At 50.4% G+C, this 23143-nt stretch overlaps 1 protein-coding gene across 1 annotated transcript; it reads right to left on the reverse strand.

The window, feature by feature from the left end:
* Positions 1-477: 477 nt before the first annotated feature.
* Positions 478-22989, reverse strand: LOC308610135 (E3 ubiquitin ligase RNF157-like; the record flags this gene model as incomplete). Its single annotated transcript, XM_081259392.1, is given in 17 exon segments — positions 478-599; positions 6336-6446; positions 8553-8601; positions 9492-9563; positions 9850-10022; positions 10498-10609; positions 12767-12875; positions 13587-13825; positions 16087-16199; positions 16333-16336; positions 16340-16492; positions 16988-17059; positions 18960-19007; positions 19623-19666; positions 19969-20035; positions 20492-20609; positions 22907-22989. Coding segments are annotated over 17 exon segments (1689 nt in total).
* Between the last annotated feature and the right edge of the window lie 154 nt (positions 22990-23143).

Raw genomic sequence — 23143 nt, forward strand, 5'->3', positions numbered from 1 at the left:
AACGCCACCCCAAACTGCAGGTTTCAGATTGGTTATGATGTCCCAGAGACTAGAAAATGCCACATGGGTGTTTGTAATGAAGTCACCCAAACTCTTGAGTCTTCTTGGTCTACCTCCTAAGGAGAAAAGAAAAGATGCACAAGAAATAACCAATCTGTAGACCACAGCTCCACCTGAAGATCAAGATAGAGTGGAAACATTCCAGAGACTCTGCAAAGGGTCTCACGAGCTGCAGTTCGAGTGGCTTTAGCCCACAAGGAGAAAGAGGTTTCCAGTCCCTTCTGAGAGGGGAAGGATCACGGTTGCAGAAGAAGATGAATCTGGGATAAGGGTCAGGTGCCCTCAGCATCCAGCTTTCACGTGGGTCTAAAAAGTCTCCGTTTGTCTTGCTGAGGATGCCCAGGAGGTCAGTGGTGCCATGAGGCCAGGATGGGATGTGAGAAAGGGAGGAGAGCCCTCGTACAGGGGCTAAGGCTCTCAGATGACCAAGGGACCCCACACGCAGTGCCTGTTCTCGGGGTCCTCCAGGCTGCCAGAAGATAAGCGTCGGCGCTGCGTGTTCCGACGACTGACCACGTTGTCGTCAGGCTGCCAGGCACCTGAGAAGAAGAAGGTTACCGGACCTTTGGTTTGGTGCAGATGGTGTCTCTGGCAGGACAGTCCGGGAGTTTCGCATGAAAACTGGCAAGATGTGCATTACCTGGAACTCCCACAGGGTACAAACCACAGCACGTGAAACTTGGGAGCAGTGGCACCCACTGGGATAGGGACAGTCTTGGCCACTGTGGCCCACTGATGGAGGGACATGCAGGATGGTCCTTGTTTTGTGAGCTTGCCGTAGGCTCCACCTTTGTATCTTTATTTGGTCTTGAAGTTTGCCTAAGTGTTACAGTGGACCAGGAAAAGAAACTGAGTCTGGCTGAGACTTTCATGAGAGCAGGAGGAGGTGAAGGGGAGGGAGAAGAGTGTGTTAATTAGGGCTCAGAGTTAGTGTTTGCTGTGGGGGCCAGGGTGGGGCAGGAAGGGACTGGCTGCCCAGCAGGGTGCCAGGGACTAAATGGCATGGCAGAGAACAGAGTGACGGCTCTTCCTCTCCTTAGGCGCCCGAGCAGCCCACCGAGATTTGCTATCAGCTGGTGCCACCAACCCCAGGAGACATTACTCCAGAGCCTTGGGGTTCCCCGGGTACCATCCACGAAACTCATCAACTTCCCCCTTGTACTGCAGTTCCTGCACAAGAAGCACCCGCTGCCCATGCTGGAAACCCACTCTTGGTGCTTCTCTCTCCTTTGTGCTCTGTATCCAATCCATCATGACCTCCTGCTTGTTCAAGCTCTAGTAAGGTCTAAATGTGTAGTCAGAAAACCGGGGTACAGCCCCAGCTTCTAACGTACTGACTGTGTGACCTTGGGCAGGTCACTGTACTTGGAGCCCTGGTTTTCCCATCCATCAAATGGGAGACGATTACTTACCCCCCAGGGATGCTGTGAGGCTAAGCGAGGCGACATGGGAGAGTGGTGAGCAGGGCGCCTGACTCACAGAATGTGTGCGACAACCAGCCGCCCCCCAGGCCTTGTTTGGGCTACACTCATCTCCCCCAAGTCGTCCTCCCATCCCACAGACTGGCTCCATCTGATTCATTCCCCCCAGTGAAGCGAGATGCCCCTTCTGAAGGGAGAGGATGAAGCCCTAACCCCCTGAGTTTGGGGAAAGCCTTCCATTCTCTGGCCGTGGACTGCTGAGCTGCCTCTTCCAGCACCTGCCCCCAGAAGGACCCCCTGAAGCCAGATGGGGTCCAGCGTGCTCCGAAGTGCTCCCCCACTGGCCCGTACCACCTCCCCATTTCTCGTGCTGTGTGGAAATTGCTGGATACTCCAGCACACGGTGATCTCCTTCAGGGCAGAGCTGAGAGCCATGCCCATCAGAGTGCTCAGTTCGTGGATGGAGCCGGCTGACCCTGGAGGGTGGGCATGAGGCTCACTGTGTCACGTTTGAGGGAGGCCACTCACAAATGTCTGGGGTCAGCTTCAGGTTAGGCCAACAAAGACACGAAACCCTTTAATTGCAGAAACACTAGGATTAAGCAGGTATAAACTGTGTATACCCATATATGTCCTGGTGTGTTAATCCGCCCTAAGGCTCTAATAATAATCTTGTGGAGGTGGACCCCAGAGGAAGGGGAGTGAGTGGGACAGGAAATGTTTAGGTATCTCTCACAGCCAGACGGAATGCGGGGATCTGTACTCCCTGGGGTAACTGGAATCTGGCACATGGGTCCACAGTGCTTTTCCCCTCTAAGGGTGACAGGATGAAGAGCAGGCAAGATTGCCCTTTTAAGTTAGGAACCCCCAGATGAAATAAGTTGTTCCTTCATTTTATATAATTTGGTAGATCTCATACTTATTCCTCTGTGTTTATGGGGCAGGACTCCGGAACTGCGGCTGTTTGGTAGGAAAGACCAAAAGCAACTGGTAAACGGGAGAGAAGAGACACACACACACACACACACACGCATGCACACACACACACAAAGTCAAATCAAAACACTGCCGCAGCCTCGCTGCCACCACCACTGGCTGCCAGGCTGCCAGGCTCTAAATTCTTGAGCCCTTGCTACAAACACCACTGGTCCAGATTCTGAGACATGGCTGAAAACTGGCTCCTTCTGAAACAGCCTCAAGACTCAGACCTGAAGTCTCTGTTCTCCCCGGCTTCTTGGTACAGTCGGTGGTGCTCTTTTCTCTAAAAATGCTCTGCCAGACCCTCGGTGAAACCCTGCTGCTCCGTGCATCCTGGATGCAGAAGGTAAGCCTGGAAGGCGCAGGAGGACTTCCTGAGCGAGTGCTACCATTCTGTCCAGCCCTCAGCCAGAAAAGGGAGCCTGGAGATTCAAAATCCTTCACAGGAGGTAGAGAAGGTGGTTTCCACTTAATTCCATCCTCAGGCTCAGAAACGGGGGAGTGAAGAGACCTCTAGAGGCAGATTTGGGGAGCACATCTAGGGGGATTCCAGACACCTCCTTCCTGCCTCTACCCAGCCACTAATTAAATTTAAGGTCTGTAACAGTTCCACCATCTTCTAGAGTTTCTCTCCAGGAAAAGAGAAAATTAAATCAGATTTTTGCTTAGTATCTGAGAAGCATAGCCCTTCCTAGTGGCGTCTACGTCTTGGGTTATTTCAGATCTCCATAGGTACTTTTGTTTTTGGCTGTGCAGTGGCTTGGAGGATCTTAGTTCTCCGACCAGGGATTGAACCAGGCCACTGCAGTGAAAGTGCTGAGTCCTAACCACTGGACTGCCAGGGAATTCCCTCCATAAGTACTTGTAGATTTCATCAGTATGCCCACTCCTGTCCAATGTCATCATTTAAAAACATCTGTATTGGGCTTGCCTGATGGCACAGTGGTTGAGAGTCTGTCTGACGATGCAGGGGACACGGGTTCATGCCCCGGTCTGGGAAAATCCCAAATGCCACGGAGCATCTGGGCCCGTGAGCCATGGCCGCTGAGCCTGCGTGTCCGGAGCCTGTGCTCCGCAACGGGAGAGGCCACAACAGTGAGAGGCCCGCGTACCACAAAAAAAAAAAAATTGTATTTCCACTAATAAACTCAAATTTCCTTTGCTCTTTCCCATCACACTCCCCAGAGCCTTTTCACAGAATTGTCACTGGTCCCCTGACCACTATCCTGCCACCTGTGTGATACTCCATCAGATTCCTTGGAGCCCCTTCACCTAGCACGGCCTCGCGATTCTAATAGGCTCATCACCTACAATGGTCAACTCAGATTTCCTCCCTTTGAGAACCTTGCAGAACAATCTCAGAACATACCACCTCCCCCACCCCTTGGTCTTGGGGCCAAAGAAGACCCAGAGGCTTCTTAAGGGAAGAGGTGCTGGAATGACACAGGTACTTTCTCAGCATCACTCCCACAAGGGTGATGAGAGCAGCGAGGATGGGAACCTGAGCCATCCTTGCCAGCAGCTGGGGCTCCTGGCAGAGCACCTGTGGGCCTGGGGAGGGTGGACCATGGGATGCTCCCCGGGCTCCCTCTTTGTGGGTGCACCATGAGGGGAGTGGCATCCGTGTGGGGAGGGAAACAGCGTGGAGAGGGGGACCAAGTGCCTGAGTAGCTGTCCTGATGGCCAAGCCAGCCTGAGGCACCTCAGTCATAGGATGGAACTTTGAACTTACAGCTGAGCGTGCTGAGGCCTGTTGATTCCACGGGACCTACCACAGTGGATGCTCCTGTCATTAACCTGACATTAACCCGACAGATGCTTCCGGAGAGTTCCCCAGCTCTTTACTACCAGTGTGACGCTAACAGCAGAACCTGAGAAACATTTTACCAAGAGAGCAGATGCACTTTCCTTCTCCTGTAAGAGCCCTTGAGACCTCGGGGTGAGGCTACGATGCGACCCTCAACTCCCTCCTCCGGCAGCCGCCACTGTCATTCGGTTTCATGTCTGGCCTGAACCGTGAAGCCAGTTTAATCTGAGAATGGCTGGCTCCCGAGATCACCGTAAAGAAGCCCAGGCATTGTTTTCCTTCCAGGTCTCGCTCCCCTGCCGCAATCCCAGAGTGGAATAAACATCCACCAGCAGGTTGGCCCGAAGGAGTTAGGGAGAGGAGGAAGCAGAAAGCCTGGGGTCAGTTTCCACCAGCATGGGTGGCTGAAACAATTCCCAGGAGCTCTCTCTGCCAAACACGGGGGTTGCTGGGGAGCCACTGTGGGGAGGCAGGAGCCTAGATTCCTCTCTTGAAACCCAGTGAGCGGCTGGCCGGCACAGCTGCCACAGACTCAGGGCGGAGTGAGGGCAGAGATGTTATCTTCCCCAACTAGTGACCAAAACAAATCCTGCCTGTAACCTTTGCCACAGAAGCATCCCCGCTTTTGTGAACAGGGATTAATCTAGTCTCACAAATATGTTTTTTCCTGGAAAATCTCAGCATATTTAATACAGGCTCTTGCCAGTTAGGAATGGAAGCCTCAGCGAGGGCCCCTCAGATGTGCGAGTGCCCAGCAAGCTTGGGGTTGGGTGTGGGTGAACATGAACTTTCACACGAAGTCTGGATAACCTAAATGAGTTTCAAAATAAACAAACTGGACAGACAGACGTACATTTGGCAAAAAGACATGAGAAACAAATGGACAGACAGAAGCCAGGTAAAGAGTGGGAAGGCAGGAAGTGAAGTGTACCCTGGACCTCAGCTGCTCTGGCCCAGGCCTGGCTGGGTCAATGCTAAGTGGGAAGGGACCGGAGAGCCCCTGGGAAGGCCGTGGTAGTAGTCTCTGGGGATTATGGCTTCTTCCACCACAAGCCTGCATGGGGCCAGAGGGGTTAGGACCTGGGTCTTTTGCAATCTGATGGAGAGTGGCAACCACAGGAGTTTGTGTCTCTGCAGCACCGGTAGCCACATCACCAAGAGAGTAAAGCACTGGACCTATGACGGGACGTGGCTGTCCTGAAGCTTAAACATATCCAGGGCATGTTTAAGAGTTTACAAACCATGCAACATGAAGGCAGTCTCTGCCGTGAACCCAGGAGGGGCAATATCGACCTAGTCCACCGGGCAAGACGTGGCTTTAGAGCCATGGTTGGTGAAGCCCTTGGTGAGCACGGAGCAGAGGGACATCAGTGCCCAGAGTGTGACTGACAGGTGGGTTCCTCCTGAGAACTCATCCCGGATTCAGTTTAGTGTCATGAGAAGGAATAAGGGGCATGTTGATGGCCCTGATTGAATTTATAGAGTTAGGGCTCCAGGGAGAAGAGTCACCCTCGACCCCTGATCGTTCCTTTGGGATCCAAATCTAGGGAGCACAAGGCAACTGGTGGTAGCCCAGGGCTCACTGGGTCACAGAGCTAGTCTATAAAATGCTGGCTTTGAAATTCCTCTCTGATCCTAACTAACCACTCTCCTCTGAGGGGCTACAGGTTCCCTTTTCAAGGGCTCAGGCTCTCTTTCCAAGACCTTATCACAGAGGCCGTGTCTGCCTTAAACTGCCTGTTGATGGAAACAAGACCAGGCCCCCTGCCATGGGATCTGCAAGATCATGATGGAGGCGGAAAGGTCAGGCCAAATCGAAAGGCTTTGGAGGTATTTTTGCGCCTTTCTCCATGCCCAAATAGTTTCGCTTAGAGCAGAGTCGCTCTTTGCCGAAGGACTCTCCCGTGGCCGCCTCACTTCCTTTCAGCAACTGGCTCCCAGCACCTTAGCAAAGCCCATGCCTTCTTGCAGGAACTGCAGGGCAGGAGATGGGTGTCCCAGGGTGAGAGCAGGGGTGTGAGCACGGGAGCGTCTCCCACCAAGATCATGTTCAGCAGACTGCCACTCACCGGGTAAGCAGACCGCAGAGCACAGCTTATTGTCCAGTGCTTTCATGCTGGCGATGTCAAAGTCATTGTTATTGTCACACTCCATACCTAGAAATGCGAATGTCCTCTGGCCTGTAATGGAGTTAAGGCAGTTAGAGAGGACCTGGCTGTGTTTTTCTCTGCTTTGCTGTCCTTAAAATAAAAATGTTAAGGATGGAGACAAAAAACATCAAATCATATGTTAAAAAAAAGACAATAATTAAGTGGGGAGAGTGGACAATAAAGGAAACTGTGTGGGTACGTTTGTGTTCTCGCTCTGTTCTGCTCTGTTTCCTTAACTGGCCCCTTTCCAGCCTTTGTTCCTGGGAAATCAGAAACTGGGGAGGTCTGTGGGATTTGGACACGCAGACCTGGGCCCAGAGCAGAGCTAAGCCAGGCTGGAAGAGCTAGGAGAGCCACGGGGGAAGTGACCCCGGGCTGCGGCCTTTGTCTGTCAGTGCACGTGGTATGTGTTTATGACCACAAGGCTCTACGAAATGTCTAATATATAAAATGGCAATTAAAGCTCTTCAGTCCCGTAATTTTGAACCTCAAATCAAAGAATCGCTTCATTCACAAAATTATGATTTATTTTCTTTGAGAGTTAATTTGCTATTCTGAGTATGTTTTAAGGGGCTGACCAGAAACCTACAGTCGTGTAAGATGGGAAGGGCACAGTTTTAGATGTTATTTTTTCAAGCCCCCCACCCGGTTGTTTTTTCCTTGGTGAAAGGGAGAGGAAGAAACATACATCTACTGTGTACAGCATGTCAGGTGGAAACCACATATGGAATGTCAGGCGGAAACCACGTATGGCCCTGTGCCTTTTAGAAGCAAATATTCTACTGGGGACGACAATCACAATGGAGAACTCGGAGTCTTGCGCCCTGAAGACATCAACCGAAGGGAGGTAGCGCCCAACCCCAGCTTGGTTGGTGTGTGCGTGCGGCAGAGGCACAGCCTGGGCGACCACCCATCCTCCGGCACTACTTGGCCAGGAGAGAGTGGTCAAGTGCACATGCGCAACCCCTGCACACCACACCGCCCCCCAAGCAACTGCCATGGCCAAAGCAGAAGTGACTAGCATGACATCTGCATCCAGGCTGGGATCCAGGTTTGATCTGAAGGTTGCCCTTCTGTGGAGGCACCTCAGAGGAGCAGAGGGAAGAGACACCGGTTCCTGGGATGCCTGGTCCTACACTCCCAGGTGGGATTCCAAGCTCGCCTTCCCCCCCACCTGCTTCCTTGCTCTATATGTAGGTCGTTCCTTTGCTTCTTGGCTTACTAGAAACAAAACTCTTCCGACTGAAGATATAATTGACCTTATTTACAAAATAGGAGTAGAGTCACAGATGTAGAAAACCAACTTATGGTTACGGCGTGGGGGATGGGAGGGGAGGGATAAATTGGGAGATTGGGATTGACATATACACACTACTATATCTAAAATAGATAACTAATAAGGACCTGCTGTAGAGCACAGGGGACTCTACTCAGTACCCTGTAATGGCCTATATGGGAAAAGAATCTAAAAAAAGAGTGGATATATGTATATGTATAATTGATTCACGTGGCTGTACAGCAGAAACTAACACAACATTGTAAACCAACTCTTCCAATTAAAAAAAAAATCTACTTGAGGCCTGAACGATGGTAAAGAGACTCGTTCCAATAGCCTACAAACACTAGTGCACGCTGAGCTGCTAACGTCTCTTCACCTCACCTTTGCTGTGCCGCCAGGGCTGTGATCCTTCTGCTACTGTAACATCAGCCGTTTTCTTCACTAAAGCAGGAAAACCTACTGCCTAACAGTCGGTTCCCCCAAGGGGAGGAAGCTGTTCTCCTGCTGCAGATGAACTTTGGGGCTGCTAGAGCAGTTCTGTGAGACTCAGCTGAGAAGCTGAAGCAGGAAGGAAGGTGATGGCAGTTGCCCAAGAAGCTTCAGAATCTACTCAACGTAGACGGAGAACTCCATGTATCTTCTGCAGCCTTGGCTCAGAGGCCCAGAAAGAGCCAGGAAGGCTGCTGAGGTCCTCAGATACCCTGCTTGCTTTGATATTCCATCAAGAAGACAACCTTTCCCCAAAGCCACACCCTTGAGCAGTGCCACCAAGTCACACCAGTGCCCCTTTCTGTACCCTTTAGAGAATACCCGTGAAAGAAATATAATAAAAGGGAGCAAAAGACCAGGTCTTTTACGATCTTCTTGTGTGGGTGATCCGTCCTCTTCTTCTAGAACATCATTTCCCTAGGACAGAAGGAAGGCACTGTCAGTCCATAATGCAGTGAAATGAGTCTACTGATTGTCAGAAGACAGAACTAATCACCCTCATGGTAACCATACGTTTCCAGTCTGTGTGAGATGGCTGGGAGGCCCAGCAGAGGCAGATTTTGCTTGGCGAGGCAGGATCGGCCCGTAGGGACCAGGTCTGATGCACGTTACAGAGGGACCAGGTCTGAGGCACCTTACAGAGGGACCGTGGGACTGTCAGGAATAGCCTTGGTAATAGTTTAGCTCACACTGTTTCTCTCAGGTGGAAATAAAAGTTGTCAAATGAGAAAGCAAACCGTGAGATCATAAAACTTTCAGAAACCCTTTACGATCCCCACCCCCATCCAGATACTCCTTTGAGAATATCTGGCTCAAAAGGAAGTTGTAGAGTCCACACTGGGAGCTGGGCATTCCATATACTTCGGTCACATCTCCGTCAGAGCACTTCTCACGCTGAGTTATAACTCTGATTCCTCCATCAGATGGAGCTCCGGGATGGGTGGGATGGGTGGATTGGGGGCGTGGGCAGGCAAAAGCCATGTCACTCTGTCTTTGTGTCCCCCAGTGCCAGGAAGATGTGAGATGCCTGTGCCAGGTAAATACTCAGTGAATTGGAGGACAAACATCCTCTCAAGGTTCTGGCCTGGAAGACTTCCCTCTCGAACTCACTCCACGCCTATTACGCTGAGACCAGCGCCCTCTGCTAATCGGACAGTCCCTCTGCTCTGCACCCTTCCTCTAACAGATCCAAGTGCACCACCTTGGAAGGCTTCTTCCAGAACAACCCCCATCCTATTTGCATCCTCTGCCAGCGCCAGCAGTCCCTCTGACCGCGGAGGGGGCACCAGCGTCCATCTTGCTCTTACCTCTGCATCCTGCTCTTTGGCGGCGGTGGCGAGGCCTGCAAAGTTGCAGTCCGGAGACGCCACTGGTGTCACCTGCAAAGGAGCAACAAAAGTCAAGGTGCAGATGCCACTGGCTCTCCTACCCAGCTCGCCTGGCAGCAAACCCAAACCAAGTCCTCAGGCCCGAAGTGGTGCCACACGAAAGATCACATCTGAGGGATTCTTGGATTCAAAGACAAGTTACCCTGTTTTTCAGGGCTCCCCTGTCGAGCACTGGGGGGCTTTGCCAATCTCCCTTGCAGGCCCTGGAGTGAGCTCCTTGGGACTCGAGTACAGAGCATAGCAGAGCAGCGAGGGCGATCCCATGCTCCTCTCTTACCTCTGCTTCTTCTGAGGGTATCCTGCTGGCAGCCCGGGGCCAGGGGAGAGCCTCCCCGTCCTCTTCCGTGCCAGGGGCAATGTAGGAACCGGACATGTAGTAGGCGGTGTCGGTGCTGATCTGGGAGGACACCATGGACATGACCGACTGGGCCAGACTGCTGCTGGCAGGGTCTTTGGAGACAGGAGTTGGAGGAAGGACATGGAGGTCAGGCCCGGCTGCTGTGAGTGCACTGGGAGCAGAGCTCTCTCGCTGCACCCGGGCAGTGAGGACACCAGCGGCCTGGCCTTGCCCTCACCAAATAGGGTTTAGATGGAAGGTTTTCCAAGGTTTGGCTCCTTTATGTTTTAGAGCTCCAAACTCAACCTCAAGGATGAGGGATTTGCTTTTCCCTGTCATAATGTTAAAGAAACCCTTACGACAGCAGGACTGGGAGTGAGATACCAGCTTCTCCCCCAGCTCAGCCGCTAGACCACCCTCTCATTGCAAGGGAGCGAGTCTCACTTCCTCTCAAGCTGGGGCCTATTTTGTCTGCCACTTAGGTATTAGTTTGCTGCTCCCTAGTCCATCCGGGAGGAAATATTAGCAGCACTATGGACTCGGCTGACGGGGAAGGACCTGCAGTTGTTCCCATCCACCATCATATACCTTCTGGGGAGGAAATTGTGGAGGAGAGAGGCGTCCCTGTGCAGGACGACTGGTCAATAGCTCCTTTCGGTGACAAGGTCAGGTTCTCACTTTCTGGGGTGATGCCACATTCCTGGGTGGGAAAGAAGTAAGCGCCAGTCAAACATGTTAGAGGGGAGGAGACAGGGCAGGGCACCCGTGCGAGGAGGAGGAAAGGGGATCTGGGAAGGGCGGCAGGAGGCGACATGCAGAGGGAGGGCTGGTCTCTCCTCTCATCACTCCTGTGCACCCCTGACCCGGACTGGCTGTCTCCCGAGGGGAGGTGCCAGCACATCCTGCCCGAGGCCCAGCAGCTGCTGGAGCCACACAAAGACCGCAGCTCAGGTGACACTGGTCACCCAGCAGCTGTGACACGGGAACACCCCAGGTTTCCCCAGGATTACTAACAGCTCTCCTTTTTTTTGTTTTGTTTTGTTTTTTTGTTTTTTTGTGGTACGTGGACAAACAGCTCTTCTTCTGAAGGGAGAGAACACAGAACCAGCGGAGGCCCCGGTACCTGCTGGGCTTCTCCTCTGGGATGGAGGGTTAGTTCCAGCTTGATGGATCTAATACAAACACCGCCTGTCCCTCAGCCCACGCCCGGCACCCCCATCAGTCACCTGGGCTCGCAACCTCGGTGCACCCCAGGGCAGATGCAAAGGCCTACTGATTCTCTTTCTACAGCCTGTGTTCTCTCTTCCAGGTCTTCTTTTCTTAAAACCTTGGATCATGGGCTTCCCTGGTGCAGCAGTCGTTAAGGATCCGCCTACCAATGCAGCGGATACGGGTTCAAGCTCTGGTCTGGGAAAATCCCACATGCCACAGAGAAACTAGGCCCATGAGCCACAACTACTGAGCCCGTGTGCCACAACTACTGAGCCCGCATGCCACAACTACTGAAGCCCGCGTGCCCAGAGCCCGTGCTCTGCCACAAGGGAAGCCGCCGCAATGAGAAGCCCACGCTCCACGATGAAGAGTAGCCCCCACCCGCCACAACTAGAGAAAGCCTGTGCGCAGCAACGGAGACCCAGCGCAGCCAAAAAAATAAATAAATAAAATAAATAAATTTAAAAAAAAAACCTTGGTTCAGGCAACCCTCCTGCCTGGCTTGGTCTGTCTCCTGCGTAATCCAGTCTGCACACCTCCGCCATGTGGGCCCTCGTGAAGCCACGTTCCCACCGTACCACTGGCCTGCTCAGGGCCCCCACTTCTGCTCCGTGCTTCACGTGTACTGTCCCTGCCACCAGGAATGTTTCTCTCACCTATCTCTTCGTGTCTAAGAAATTTTGATATTCAGCTCAAACGCTGGTCCGCCATCACTGCTTCTGGTTCCCTTCACTTGACGTGATCCTCCACAGCACGTCAGTGTCTCTGTTTTGGGAGCCCTTCCTTTCTCTGGTTAAAGTTTATTTACTCATTCAACAAACACTTACTAACACCTATGTGCCAGATGTGGTGTTGTTATTCATGTACATGTCCTGTCTCCTACTGGACCATGAGCTCCTCAGGACAGGAACCACTTTACACCTTCCTATGCTCCACTGCACCCTGCCCACCGCCTTGCCAGGGGTGGGCTCGACAGCCCGCTGACCTCTGTTACATAAAGCCTGTGAGGGTGCACAGGGTAGAGGATCCCATCTTCCACTCAGCTGCCCGGCTTTTCCACCAGCTGAGCCTGCATCCAGAACTTGCCCTCCTCAGACATCTGCCCAGTTCGTCTCACCTCCTCTGTCCATGGACCACTTTTTTTTTTTGCCTGCAACTGTGTGGCATGTGGGATCTTAGTTCCCCAACCAGGGATTGAACCCACAGCCCTTGCAGTGGAAGCACGGAGTCCTAACCACTGGACAGCCAGGGGAGTCCCCTTGTCCATGGACCACTTTTTAAAGCAAGCCTCCCCACCCTTACGTGACACACGGATCCCCGGTAACACCTGACACAATTGTTTTGTACTGACTGTCTTTTGTGTACACCCCCACCCCAATCACGAAGACTGTAAGCGCCAGGAGGGCAGGACTTTTGTGTCTCCCCACTGCTGCTGTTCTCAGCATAAAAGATCATGCCTGGTCAGTAACGCAGGCCCCGTACACTGAGAAAAGACTGAGTCTGGTGACGCCCTTGCTGCTGTCTCAGAGAGTGCTCAAAAGGCATTTGATGAATGAATGAGACCAGACGGGCCGGCAGAGGCCAGCAGGCAGGAAAGAGAGCACCTGGAGTCCAAAACCAAACAAGGAAGGACAATGCACATTACCTCTCTGAGATGTTGGGCTGACGGTCTCTGAGACAGGGGCGTCTCAGATTCGCTGCATGAACGCTCATCTTCCTCTTCGTGCAGCACAGAAGAATTCTGGGAGATGGACCTGCATAAGCCCGGAGGGAGAAGCAGCTGCAGCCAATGCCCCTTAAAGAACAGAACTCGCCTGCACTCCCATTAACCAGATGTCACAGGGAGAAGAGGGCCCTGAGGGGAACCGGAGGGAACCTAAATCTTAGGAAGGAGTGGGGACGTGAGAAAGGGCACCAGAGGGTCTGAGGCCTCTTCTGGGCATGGGAAAATCGGAGTTTTACCTTTAGCTCTTTCAAACAATTGTGTCTGAACTGGGGGAAATCCACTGACATTTTGAGGGTTTCAATATTTTCATCTGTAAAATTATCCTCCTTTCCTCTGCCGTGGAAACTTATTATGACTTGCTCCTAGTTGGATGTAAACGCCTAAGAAACACAGATCACAAGGTTCCTTCGGTCCTCAGACTAAGTGATGCTCCCAGGGGCCTGAATGACCCTAATGATGTCATCATCCCTATACCCCATACTCTCCTCCCACAACAGAATACGTGAGAGGTTCGTCCGTCTGGATCCTCCTAAGTACCCATGTACCATCTTATTTTCCTCTCCCAAGGGATGGGTGCTAGCCCAGGTCATAAGTGGAATGAGCAGCTCTGGGAGCAGCCCAGAGGGTCTACACTGCCCTGGGACTTGGGACTCAAGCCAGCACCGAGGAGGTGAAAGATGGATTGAGAGCATCTCATCAAGGACCCCAGGGCCAACGCTATTGCATGCAGACTACTCACTTGGAGAGACTATTTCTGAGCTTGAGTCCTGGGCTGCTGCAGTCGGACAGGCGGTCGAGGGGGGAGAGCATCCGGACAGGAGGCAGGTGGCCGTCACTGCTGTAGGAAGGCAGCATTCCCAACAGGTGTCTGTCTCCAAGCACGTGGAGTGCGGGGACTGCCGGGGATGGGGTAAGGGGCCCGTTGAGGGCCTCCAGAAGAGACACCACTTCATAACCCGGTGGAATGTTCTCCGAGGACTAGGGGAATCAGAGACAGGTTGGGAAATTAATTAAATACTCTTCGTTTTATGGTACGAGCGTGTTTCTTCCTCTACGTTGGAAAAACACTGTCTTTTATATCTAGTCTGGGACTCTGGGAAAGGAAAGCTGTATCAGAAGCGGAAGAAAGATAAAATAACAGAGAACCACATGTTCCTTGACTCTGCTTACCGATGGACTTCTTCTTAATACTGTTGATTTTTTCCGATTATAGTAGAAATATATGTTCATTACAGGAAATTTGGAAAATACATAAAGGTGTAAAGAAGGAAAAAAGTCATTAACCATCAAATCACCCAAAGTGATAACTGTTGTTAGCATTCTAGTGTTATTTTCTTCCAATGTTTTTTCCTCTGTACTGTTTACACAGTTGTGATCAATGTGTTAATGATAATTTTATACCCCGCTTACCTCACAGAACATAAATATTTTCCTTCACATGCATCCCTTTTCATAGATACCATACATTTCCTTACTCTTCCATTGGTGCTGGCTATTTAGTTGTGTCCATTTCCTACTGTAAACAACACTTTGATGAACATCTGTTCATCTATTGGGCATAAATCTCTTTTTTTCAGATCATTTTCTGGGTATTAAATTCTAAGACCTTAGATTACCAAGTACAAATGTTTTTAAGGCTCTTAATATATACAGCTGTTTTGTTTTGTTTATTTTCAGTGATCTTTCTAGTTACACCCTTACAAGCAGTACAGATTACCTGTTTTAATTGCTTCTTGGCCAGCATGGAGTATTTTAAAAAAGGAAGTTTTTAAATGTGAAAGGTGAAAAATGGTCTCTCACCTTAATTTGCATGTTGTTGATTTTTCACGTGGTTGACTTTTTAAAAAATGACAGTTGACCAGCTATGTTTCCTCTTCTGAGAAATTTTTTATATCCTTTGCCCCATTTATCTACTATTTCATTCAAGTGGGTTATGATAAAGATACTAGCCTTTCCTCTGATGCAAACGTTGTGAGTACATTTTTTTTTCTTTAGATGATTTGCTGTTTGTTTTTAACTTTGGTAATCTTTTACACATCTAAAGTTTAAACATTTTTATGCGATAAAATCTACATGTTCGGGGTGCTTCCCTGGTGGCACAGTGGTTGAGAGTCCGCCTGCTGATGTAGGGGACACGGGTTCGTGACCCCCCCGGTCCGGGAGGATCCCACATGCCACGGAGCGGCTGGGCCCATGAGCCATGGCCACTGAGCCTGTGTGTCCGGAGCCTGTGTTCTGCAATGGAAGAGGACACAACAGTGAGAGGCCCGCGTATTGCAAAACAAACAAACAAACACACAAACAAAAAAAAACATTAAAAAAAATCTACATGTTCGGGACTTCACTGGCAGTCCAGCGGTTAAGACTCCGCACTTCCACTGCAGCGGGTGAGCGTTTGATTTCTGGTTGGGGAACTAAGATCCCACATGCCATGCGGCGTGGCCAAAAAAAAAAAATCTACAGTTTCTTTTTTTGGTAGCATTCCATTGTTTTCAAGCTTAGAGAGCCCTCTCCCATCCATAGTCAACTAAAGAATCATCTATAATTTATTCTAGGTTTTTAATGTTTGGCTTGCTCTGTTTTTAGTGCAGTTAACTAGTTACCCTGCCTGGAATTTGTTATCTGGTAAGGAGTGAAGTGCTAAACTGATTGTTCCTCCCTAAAGCACTACCTCATCGTTCCAATACCATTTACTGAATAATTGATAATTAATCTCTTCCACTAGCATGTTAACCTAAAGACAAGACCTTCTGGTCTACAACTACAAAGCGTGGAGTCTTGACACCATCACTTACACCACGAGACAGAGGTGAATTATATCATCTACGTGGCTCCCAGTCCCTGAAGCCACAAAATAAGACAAAGAAAAACAGTTACCTTCTCAGAGGATTCAGATTAAAAAATGGTAAATTGTATCTAAATCCCAAACAATCATCCCCTTGTTTCTGCTTGGGGACGTTCCAGAGCAGGACCCCATCCCCACCCCCATCTGCTCAGACACTGGAGTGAAACAGCAAGCTGACAGCTCTAGGGATGGTAAATGTTAACTGGACGCTGAGCCCCCAAGGTGGAAAGTGGAGGTTTTAATGATCAGAACCTCATTTTCCACTGTACTATTGGCTGGTGTTTAACACAACATGATCTCTGCCAGCTTACTCAGTACTTGAGAATGCCAAGGTTTTATTACTTGCCACAAAGTCACGTGAAGAAGGACAAAAGGTGAAAAAAGCCCAACTTACTGAATGCTCTTCTGAGTCGGATGTCTGGGATGAGAGGATGGGGTTAAAGCTGGTTGGGGACAGAGGGCCCAGTTTCTTCCTCATGGCTCTTATCTGAAGCTGTGCCCGGAAAGCTGTGAAGAAGAAAACAGGCCATCAGGACACGGTGATGCAGGAGTCAAGATGGACAAGGGCACGCACAGAAGCCACGACCCCTTCTCCCCCGAGGGCTGACCTCGGCGACCCAGCAGGGCCTCCGGGGCTTATGCAGTCAGCAGATGGGGCAGTTGTTGGCCTGGTAGCGCAGGGTGTCGGCGCACGTGTTACACAGGCAGAGGTGATGACATGGCAGAATCAAGGTGTCCCGCACGTCTGAGAGACACACCACACATTTGGCACTGTTATCACTCACTTCATCCTCAGCCACCTGGCCAGGGGACAGAAATTTAGCCAGTGTCACAAAGACCCTCACGTCACATACTTTCTTTAGAAGGCGGCCTGCCTTCAGAGCTGAGACAATGCACTTGGTAAACTACATTGAACTTGGAAGTTTACCAAGTGCATTGGCACACTGAGTTTCACTTCTTCGGGCAACTGTTTGTCTCAAGCCCATCCTCTGAGGTTGAGATCTGGTCCTGTCTGAAAGTCAGAGCTGAAGAGGCCCAGGAGGCCACCCAGGGAAGTGGGGAGCAATGAACTGAGTGAGCAGAGCCCTGCCAAAGAACCGATCCAAACCAGCCTATGTTCTCATTTCCAAAGTTATATAAGTATAGTCATCTGAAACGAGGAAGAAGAAATACCCTTCTAGGACCAAATGGATTCCAGAGTCTGGCATGCTAAGTTCCTAGATCCTGGCTGGATCAGAGAAGTTCTCACTCTGCCTCCTGGGAAGAGTGCATTCAGAACGGTGGATGGAAATTGCCTTAGACTCTTGCGTGTTGTACTTGTTTTCAATTCCATAGATCTCCTGAAGGAGGTAGCTGACCCCATCCACCTGAAGAGCAAATGGAAAAGTTCAAGGGCAGGCTGGTTCTCCGAGAGATGAGTGGGAACTCACCCCCCACCCCCCTACCTCCTTCGGTAACCAAGGACTACTGATTCACAATGAAAAAAAATCAAAGGCCTAGGAGAGTAAAGGAGGCTCTTATTTACTTATGTGTTCTCTTTGGGAGGGGAACGAAAATCAAATGCTTAATTCACCCGCCCTTATCCCCAACAGGGAACGTGCGCAAATACAACAGTAACACTCCTACTGCAGGTTGCTATAACGACAGTCAAGGAAGGCAGAAACTAGGAAAAGGATGGAAGACCATGTGTCAGAAGCATTGGCTATGTAATAAAAGCTAAGTTTAGACATTATAAACGGGAAGCAATGGAAATGGGAAAGAAAGAGAAGAAATGGGCAAGGAAAAGAGGGGAAGGGAAAATGCAGAAGCAAAGAGAGAGCAGGACCTTGAAGGGGGGTCCGATTGCGCCCCCTCCCTGGCCACGGAGCCACCCCGTCTCCAACACGCGGAAAATGTGAACTCTCTTGGCCCTGCTCCTTAAAACCTCAACTTGGGAACTGCCTGGAGGTCCAGTGGTTAGGACTCAGCGTTCTCACCACCAGGGGGCCTGGGTTCAATACCTGGTCAGGGAACTAAGATCCCGCAAGCCCCAAGGCAGAGACAACACCCCCCACCAAAAAACCCAAAAAACATTAGAACCTCAACTTCAATGCCCAGTTTGACTCCCACTAGCTTGGGCCATGTTGGTGCCAAAGCTGGCCCCTCCCTTGTTTCTTTATGCCTGCCCACTCCTCTCCCCTGCCCCCCACCCTGTCCCAGTGATCCCCGTCCCTAAGGCCCACCCTGTCACCGATTTCACATCCCACTCTCCAGTCTGACAAAGGCTGTTGCTGATGCCAATCTAGCAACAGAAGAAGAGATAAACCATTTCCCTTGAGCTACCCTAGCCTTTCCATCCCATCCAGGAGTCCTGGGGAACCAGGCCTTCCCAAGAGGCAACTCACGGAGGCCAGGCCTTTCCAGGCTGTACCCTGGGCTCAGGATCTGTTATCTCCTCTGCCTCTCTTAAAACTTGCTTTAACACAGTGATTATGTTGGAAAGGACATTATCAACAAATTTATACTAAAGTATTACTGACTACTATTGACCTCATTAAGGGTGGATGGCACTTGATAACTGAAAGAATGAATGATGTAGAATTTAAGATATCTGTCATCCATCTGCGGGGGGCGCCTTTCTTTTCATCTCAACCCGAGGCCTACCCTGCCCCCCACCCGACTGCTCCACACCCTCCGTGTGATGACACACCTTCCCTTGGCAATGACACACCTCCTTGTCTTCCATGACCCTGCTCCTGCCTCTGCAAGTGTGGAAGGAAAGTGTTGGCACACAGTGGGGCTTAGGACTTCCAGCACACATATGCTTAACTTGTCTGATCATTCTGGAAGGGGGCAGATAGCCAGCAAACTTGGAATGTGAGAAAAGGAGTGTTGGGATAAATTAATCCAAGAGCTCCAATTGGCCTTGAACTGGACCCCAATACTTTGATCCTTTAGCTGGAAATGTTTCTCACCCTGGCATTTTAAATAACAACATTCTTCTTAAAACTAAAGTCAGGAGATAAATCTTGCCCTTTCATTTTCTAAAGTCCTCTGCTCAGATAATGGCTGCCTCACCACCAACAATTCTGGAACAACAGAGATACCAAAAATCAGTATTCCTTTCAGGACACCCAAGTAGTTTCCAACACAGAAAAGCATTCCCTGCTTGCTTTTGTTCTTTGATTTAAAAAAAGGGGGGGGGTGGAAGGGAAAGAAGAGTGCTTTAGCAAAGGAGTGGAGAGAGAGAAGGGGTACACCACCCATCCCTGGCCCTCTAATACTTACTACTTGTTTCTGCTTGAGGGGCTTGACACAGAAAGTCCCATCTGTGTGCTGGAGCGAAAATACACAGTTATGAAGGAAGGCAATGAGGATCAGCTGATCTTTTGTTACTTCTCTCAATTACACACCTCCTGGAGGCACCCCACCCAAGGCCCCACACCCTGCCAGTGTGGAATGACAGACTCCTAATACAGGAAGGGTTTTCAAGCACATAATCTAGCCCTTCTGCTTTAAGAAGAGGAAATGATGGACTTCCCTGGTGGTTTAGTGGCTAAGAATCGGTCAGAGAACTAAGATCCCACATGCTGTGGGACAACTAAGCCCGAGCACCGCAACTACTGAGCCCATGCACTACAACTAGAGAGAAGCCCTGGCAGCACAAAGAAGATCCTGAGTGCCATAAATAAGACCTGACGCAGCCAATACATAAATAAATAAATATTTTAAAAAAAGAAGAAGAGGAAACGGGGCCTAAGGAGTTGAAGGTCATGCAGCAAGTTGGTGGCGTAGCCCCCGGTGTGGTGCTTCCCCCAGCTCCCTGCGCAGCCTGCGAGCCGGACCCACTCTGCTGAGCCCAGGCAGCCAGCGAACAGGGCTCCACGTGTCCTCACAGGAAAGACAGAGCAACATGTACCAAAGTGAGGCCCTATAACATTACCCACTGACCTTTTCAAAAGTGCCCAGCAGGACGTGGCAATGGCCAAAATACTCTGAAACAAATAAAGGCACAAGGATGAAGAAGAAGAAAGCCAACAACACACGTCGATTCCACTCACCTTCTCCGGGTCCCACAGTCTGGCAAAATGAACCCTCTGGCTGTCACAGGAAGGGGCAGGTTACGTCACCCAATAGGACTCTCCCCCGAGGAGCGTGGGAGCAAGAGTGTGTGGGGATGTGGGAACTGCCTGATACCCACGGGGGAGGCGTGTTTTTCTGAGGCTGCAGGCGCTGCCAGGCCTGCACGATACATACGGGCACGTGTGCAGCCAAAGAAGACAGGAAGCACCCGTACCATCTCCTTCATCCACCACAGCATGGACCACTAACGGGTAAACCTCTCTATCCAGGTCAAAGCCAAGCTGAAAGAAAAGGGAAAAAAAAAGGGCTTAACACATTTAAAGGGCACAGTAATCTGTCAGAAAGGGAGGTCTCATCAGGAAGCCTGAACCTCATCTCTGCTCTTCATCCATCAACCTGGTTAACTACCTAAGTCCGTGGAATTGAAGGCCACCAGCCTCTTTGTAAAAAATCTCATAGATGTAAAGGCTTCTAACCTGCAGGTCTTGCCTTTGGGCATGGCTTTCTCAAAATATCCTGGGTTAATGGGCTACTTTGGGACAGAAAAGTTAGATGTACCCTTCCCAGGGCATGAAGACGTTACAAGGCTGAAGGGGAGCATGGCCTTCGAGTACCCGGGCCTATCCTTTGCTGCTGGCCAGGGTCCTGAGTAGCTCCCACGCCCTGCGGGTCTGTGGGCAGAACCTGCCCTGCACTTCCTCCCAGCGGCCGGTCCCCTCCGCCAGCCGGCAGCTCACCTCCTCTTCAGCCCACTCGGAGGGATCCACGGTGTGGGAGGGCAGGCAGAACTGCTGGCACACCCCACGCTTGTAGTGCACCGTCTCTGACTGCAGGCTGTTGTCCTTGGGGATGTAGCTGTTGGCCAAAGTGGGAAGCAAAGCAAAGGTTACTATCTGACAGTTTCCTCTGTCTCATGCCTGTTCTCAACAGGTTCTCAGTATAGACTGGAAGAGAAAAGAGAAGAAAAGATCTTTATAATCTCTTTCCTTTGCCCTTGCTTGGTAATGCTATTAAAGTTATCTCTTCAGGGCTTCCCTGGTGGCGCAGTGGTTGAGAGTCCGCCCGCTGATGCAGGGGACACGGGTTCTTGCCCTGGTCCGGGAGGATCCCACATGCCATGGAGCGGCTGGGCCCGTGAGCCATGGCTGCTGAGCCTGTGCATCCGGAGCCTGAGCTCCTCAACGGGAGAGGCCACAACAGTGAGAGGCCCGCGTAACGCAAAAAAAAAAAAATCTATTAAGCTACCTTTCTGTGGATATGTGGGCTGAATAGATAACTTTTATTTTATTCTTTTGTGTGTGTGGTATGCAGGCCTCTCACTGTTGTGGCCTCTCCCGTTTTGGAGCACAGGTTCCGGACACGCAGGCTCAGCGGCCATGGCTCACGGGCCCAGCCGCTCCACGGCACATGGGATCCTCCCGGACTGGGGCACGAACCCATGTCTCCTGCGTCGGTGGGCGGACTCTCAACCACTGCACCACCAGGGAAGCCCTTAACATGTATTGATCACCAGGTGCTTTCCCTTTCATTATCCCCTTTAATTTTGACAACAGCCATGAAAGGTAAGGTTGGTTCACTATTTTACAGATGAGAACCAGAAGCTCAGAGCAGTTGCCTCATTTTATTCTAGAGCTGCAGCCAGGCTGCCACGTCCGAGGCCAGGACCTCAAGGGGCCTCAGACCCTTGAATCCATCTCCATCAAATACGCGAGCAGACCATATGTGATGAGAGAAACAAGTGGCCGGAGCAGCTGACAGCTGGCAGGCTCCCGAGGCCTCAGTAGCCTCCATCTATCCTGCTGCATCAGGAACTCCCCGGTGGAGAGGTGACTCCCGGCTGCAGACTCTTCTGCAGCTAAGAGTTTCCCCTTGGCTGTGCCATCCCCAGGGTTGACCCCGGGGGTGCGAGTGGCTGGGGAGGCAGTTGAAAACCTCAGGGACAAATAAAATCTTAAAAAACTGAGACAAAACAGATTAGTGGCTGCTTAGGCCAGGAAGAGGGGTTTCCGGGGGAAATGGGGGATGATTAATAATGAGTATCGGGTAATAATAAGTATCGGGTTTCTTTTCGAGGTGATGAAAATGTTCTAAAATTAGATAGTAGTGATGGTTGCACAACTCTGTGAATAACTAAAAATCACTGAATCGGGGGACCTCCCTGGTGGCACAGCGTATAAGAGTCCGCGATCCCAATGTAGGGGACCCGGGTTTGATCCCCACTCAGGGAAGTAGATTCCACATGCATGTCGCAACTAAGACTTCACATGCTGCAATTAAGAGTTTGCATGCCACAACTAAGGAGCCTGCCTGCCGCAACTAAGACCCAGTGCAACCAAATAAAAAATAAATACTTAAAAAAATCACTGAATTGTACACTTTAAATGAATGAACTGTATGGTATATGAACTATATCTCAATGAAGTGGTTATATTTTATTCCTAAAAATTTATTTTTTAAGATTTTTTTGATGTGGACCATTTTTAAAGTCTTTATTGAATTTGTTACCATATTGCTTCTGTTTTATGTTTTGGTTTTTTGGCCTCGAGGCACGTGGGATCTTAGCTCCCCGAGCAGAGATCGAACCCACACCCCCTGCATTGGAAGGTGAAGTCTTAATCACTGGACCGCCAGGGAAGTCCCTGAAGTGGTTATATTTTAAAAAGATGATCAGAGAGAAATAAACTCCCTGATCTATACAAGCATAAAATGGTCTCTGAGTCATCTTCCTTTGTCAATTGAGAAAAATGTGGGACCTCTGGTTTGCCCTAACCAAATCTGTCTCCCCAGGGAACCAGTGAGTCTTAGTAGACAGACTTGCTCTCTGGAGAGCAGCATCTGTTTAAAAATCACATTATCTCTGGGACTTCCCTGGTGATCCAGGGTTAGAACTCTGTGCTTCCACTGCAGGGGGCCCGGGTTCAATCCCCAGTCAGGAAACTAAGATCTCACAAGCCTCGCCAGGCAGTCAAAAAAAAAAAAATCGTGCTATCTCAGGGACAGCACAAAGAAGGCAAACGTTGATGATAATTAGTACTGACAGTGGTGATTAAACAACAAACCCAGTGCACCAGAGGAAGGGAACATGAGATTAAGAATAAATTAAAAAGGAAATATAGGCAATAAAATAAGGATTTCCTGCACCAAGTTCAAACATCCCATCTTCACACAGGCTTGTCGAGGTATCTGCAGAATTCACTTTCTCCTCCAACTGTTCTTTTTCTGGAAGGTTCACCATACCGGGGTAATCATGACAGCTTCCAGGAGAGTGAAAGTTCTTCCCAAACACTGACTCTCAGAGAAAGTTCTGAAGAATCTAGGTGCGGAGACCCTTCATGCAAGCAGCCCACGGCCCGGAGGCCTAGATGCTGGGCTCTGGGTCTGGCAGAAAC

The sequence above is a fragment of the Mesoplodon bidens genome (assembly GCF_964165515.1).
Source record: "Mesoplodon bidens genome assembly, contig: HAP1_SCAFFOLD_229, whole genome shotgun sequence".
NCBI classification, from domain to species: Eukaryota; Metazoa; Chordata; class Mammalia; order Artiodactyla; family Ziphiidae; genus Mesoplodon; species Mesoplodon bidens.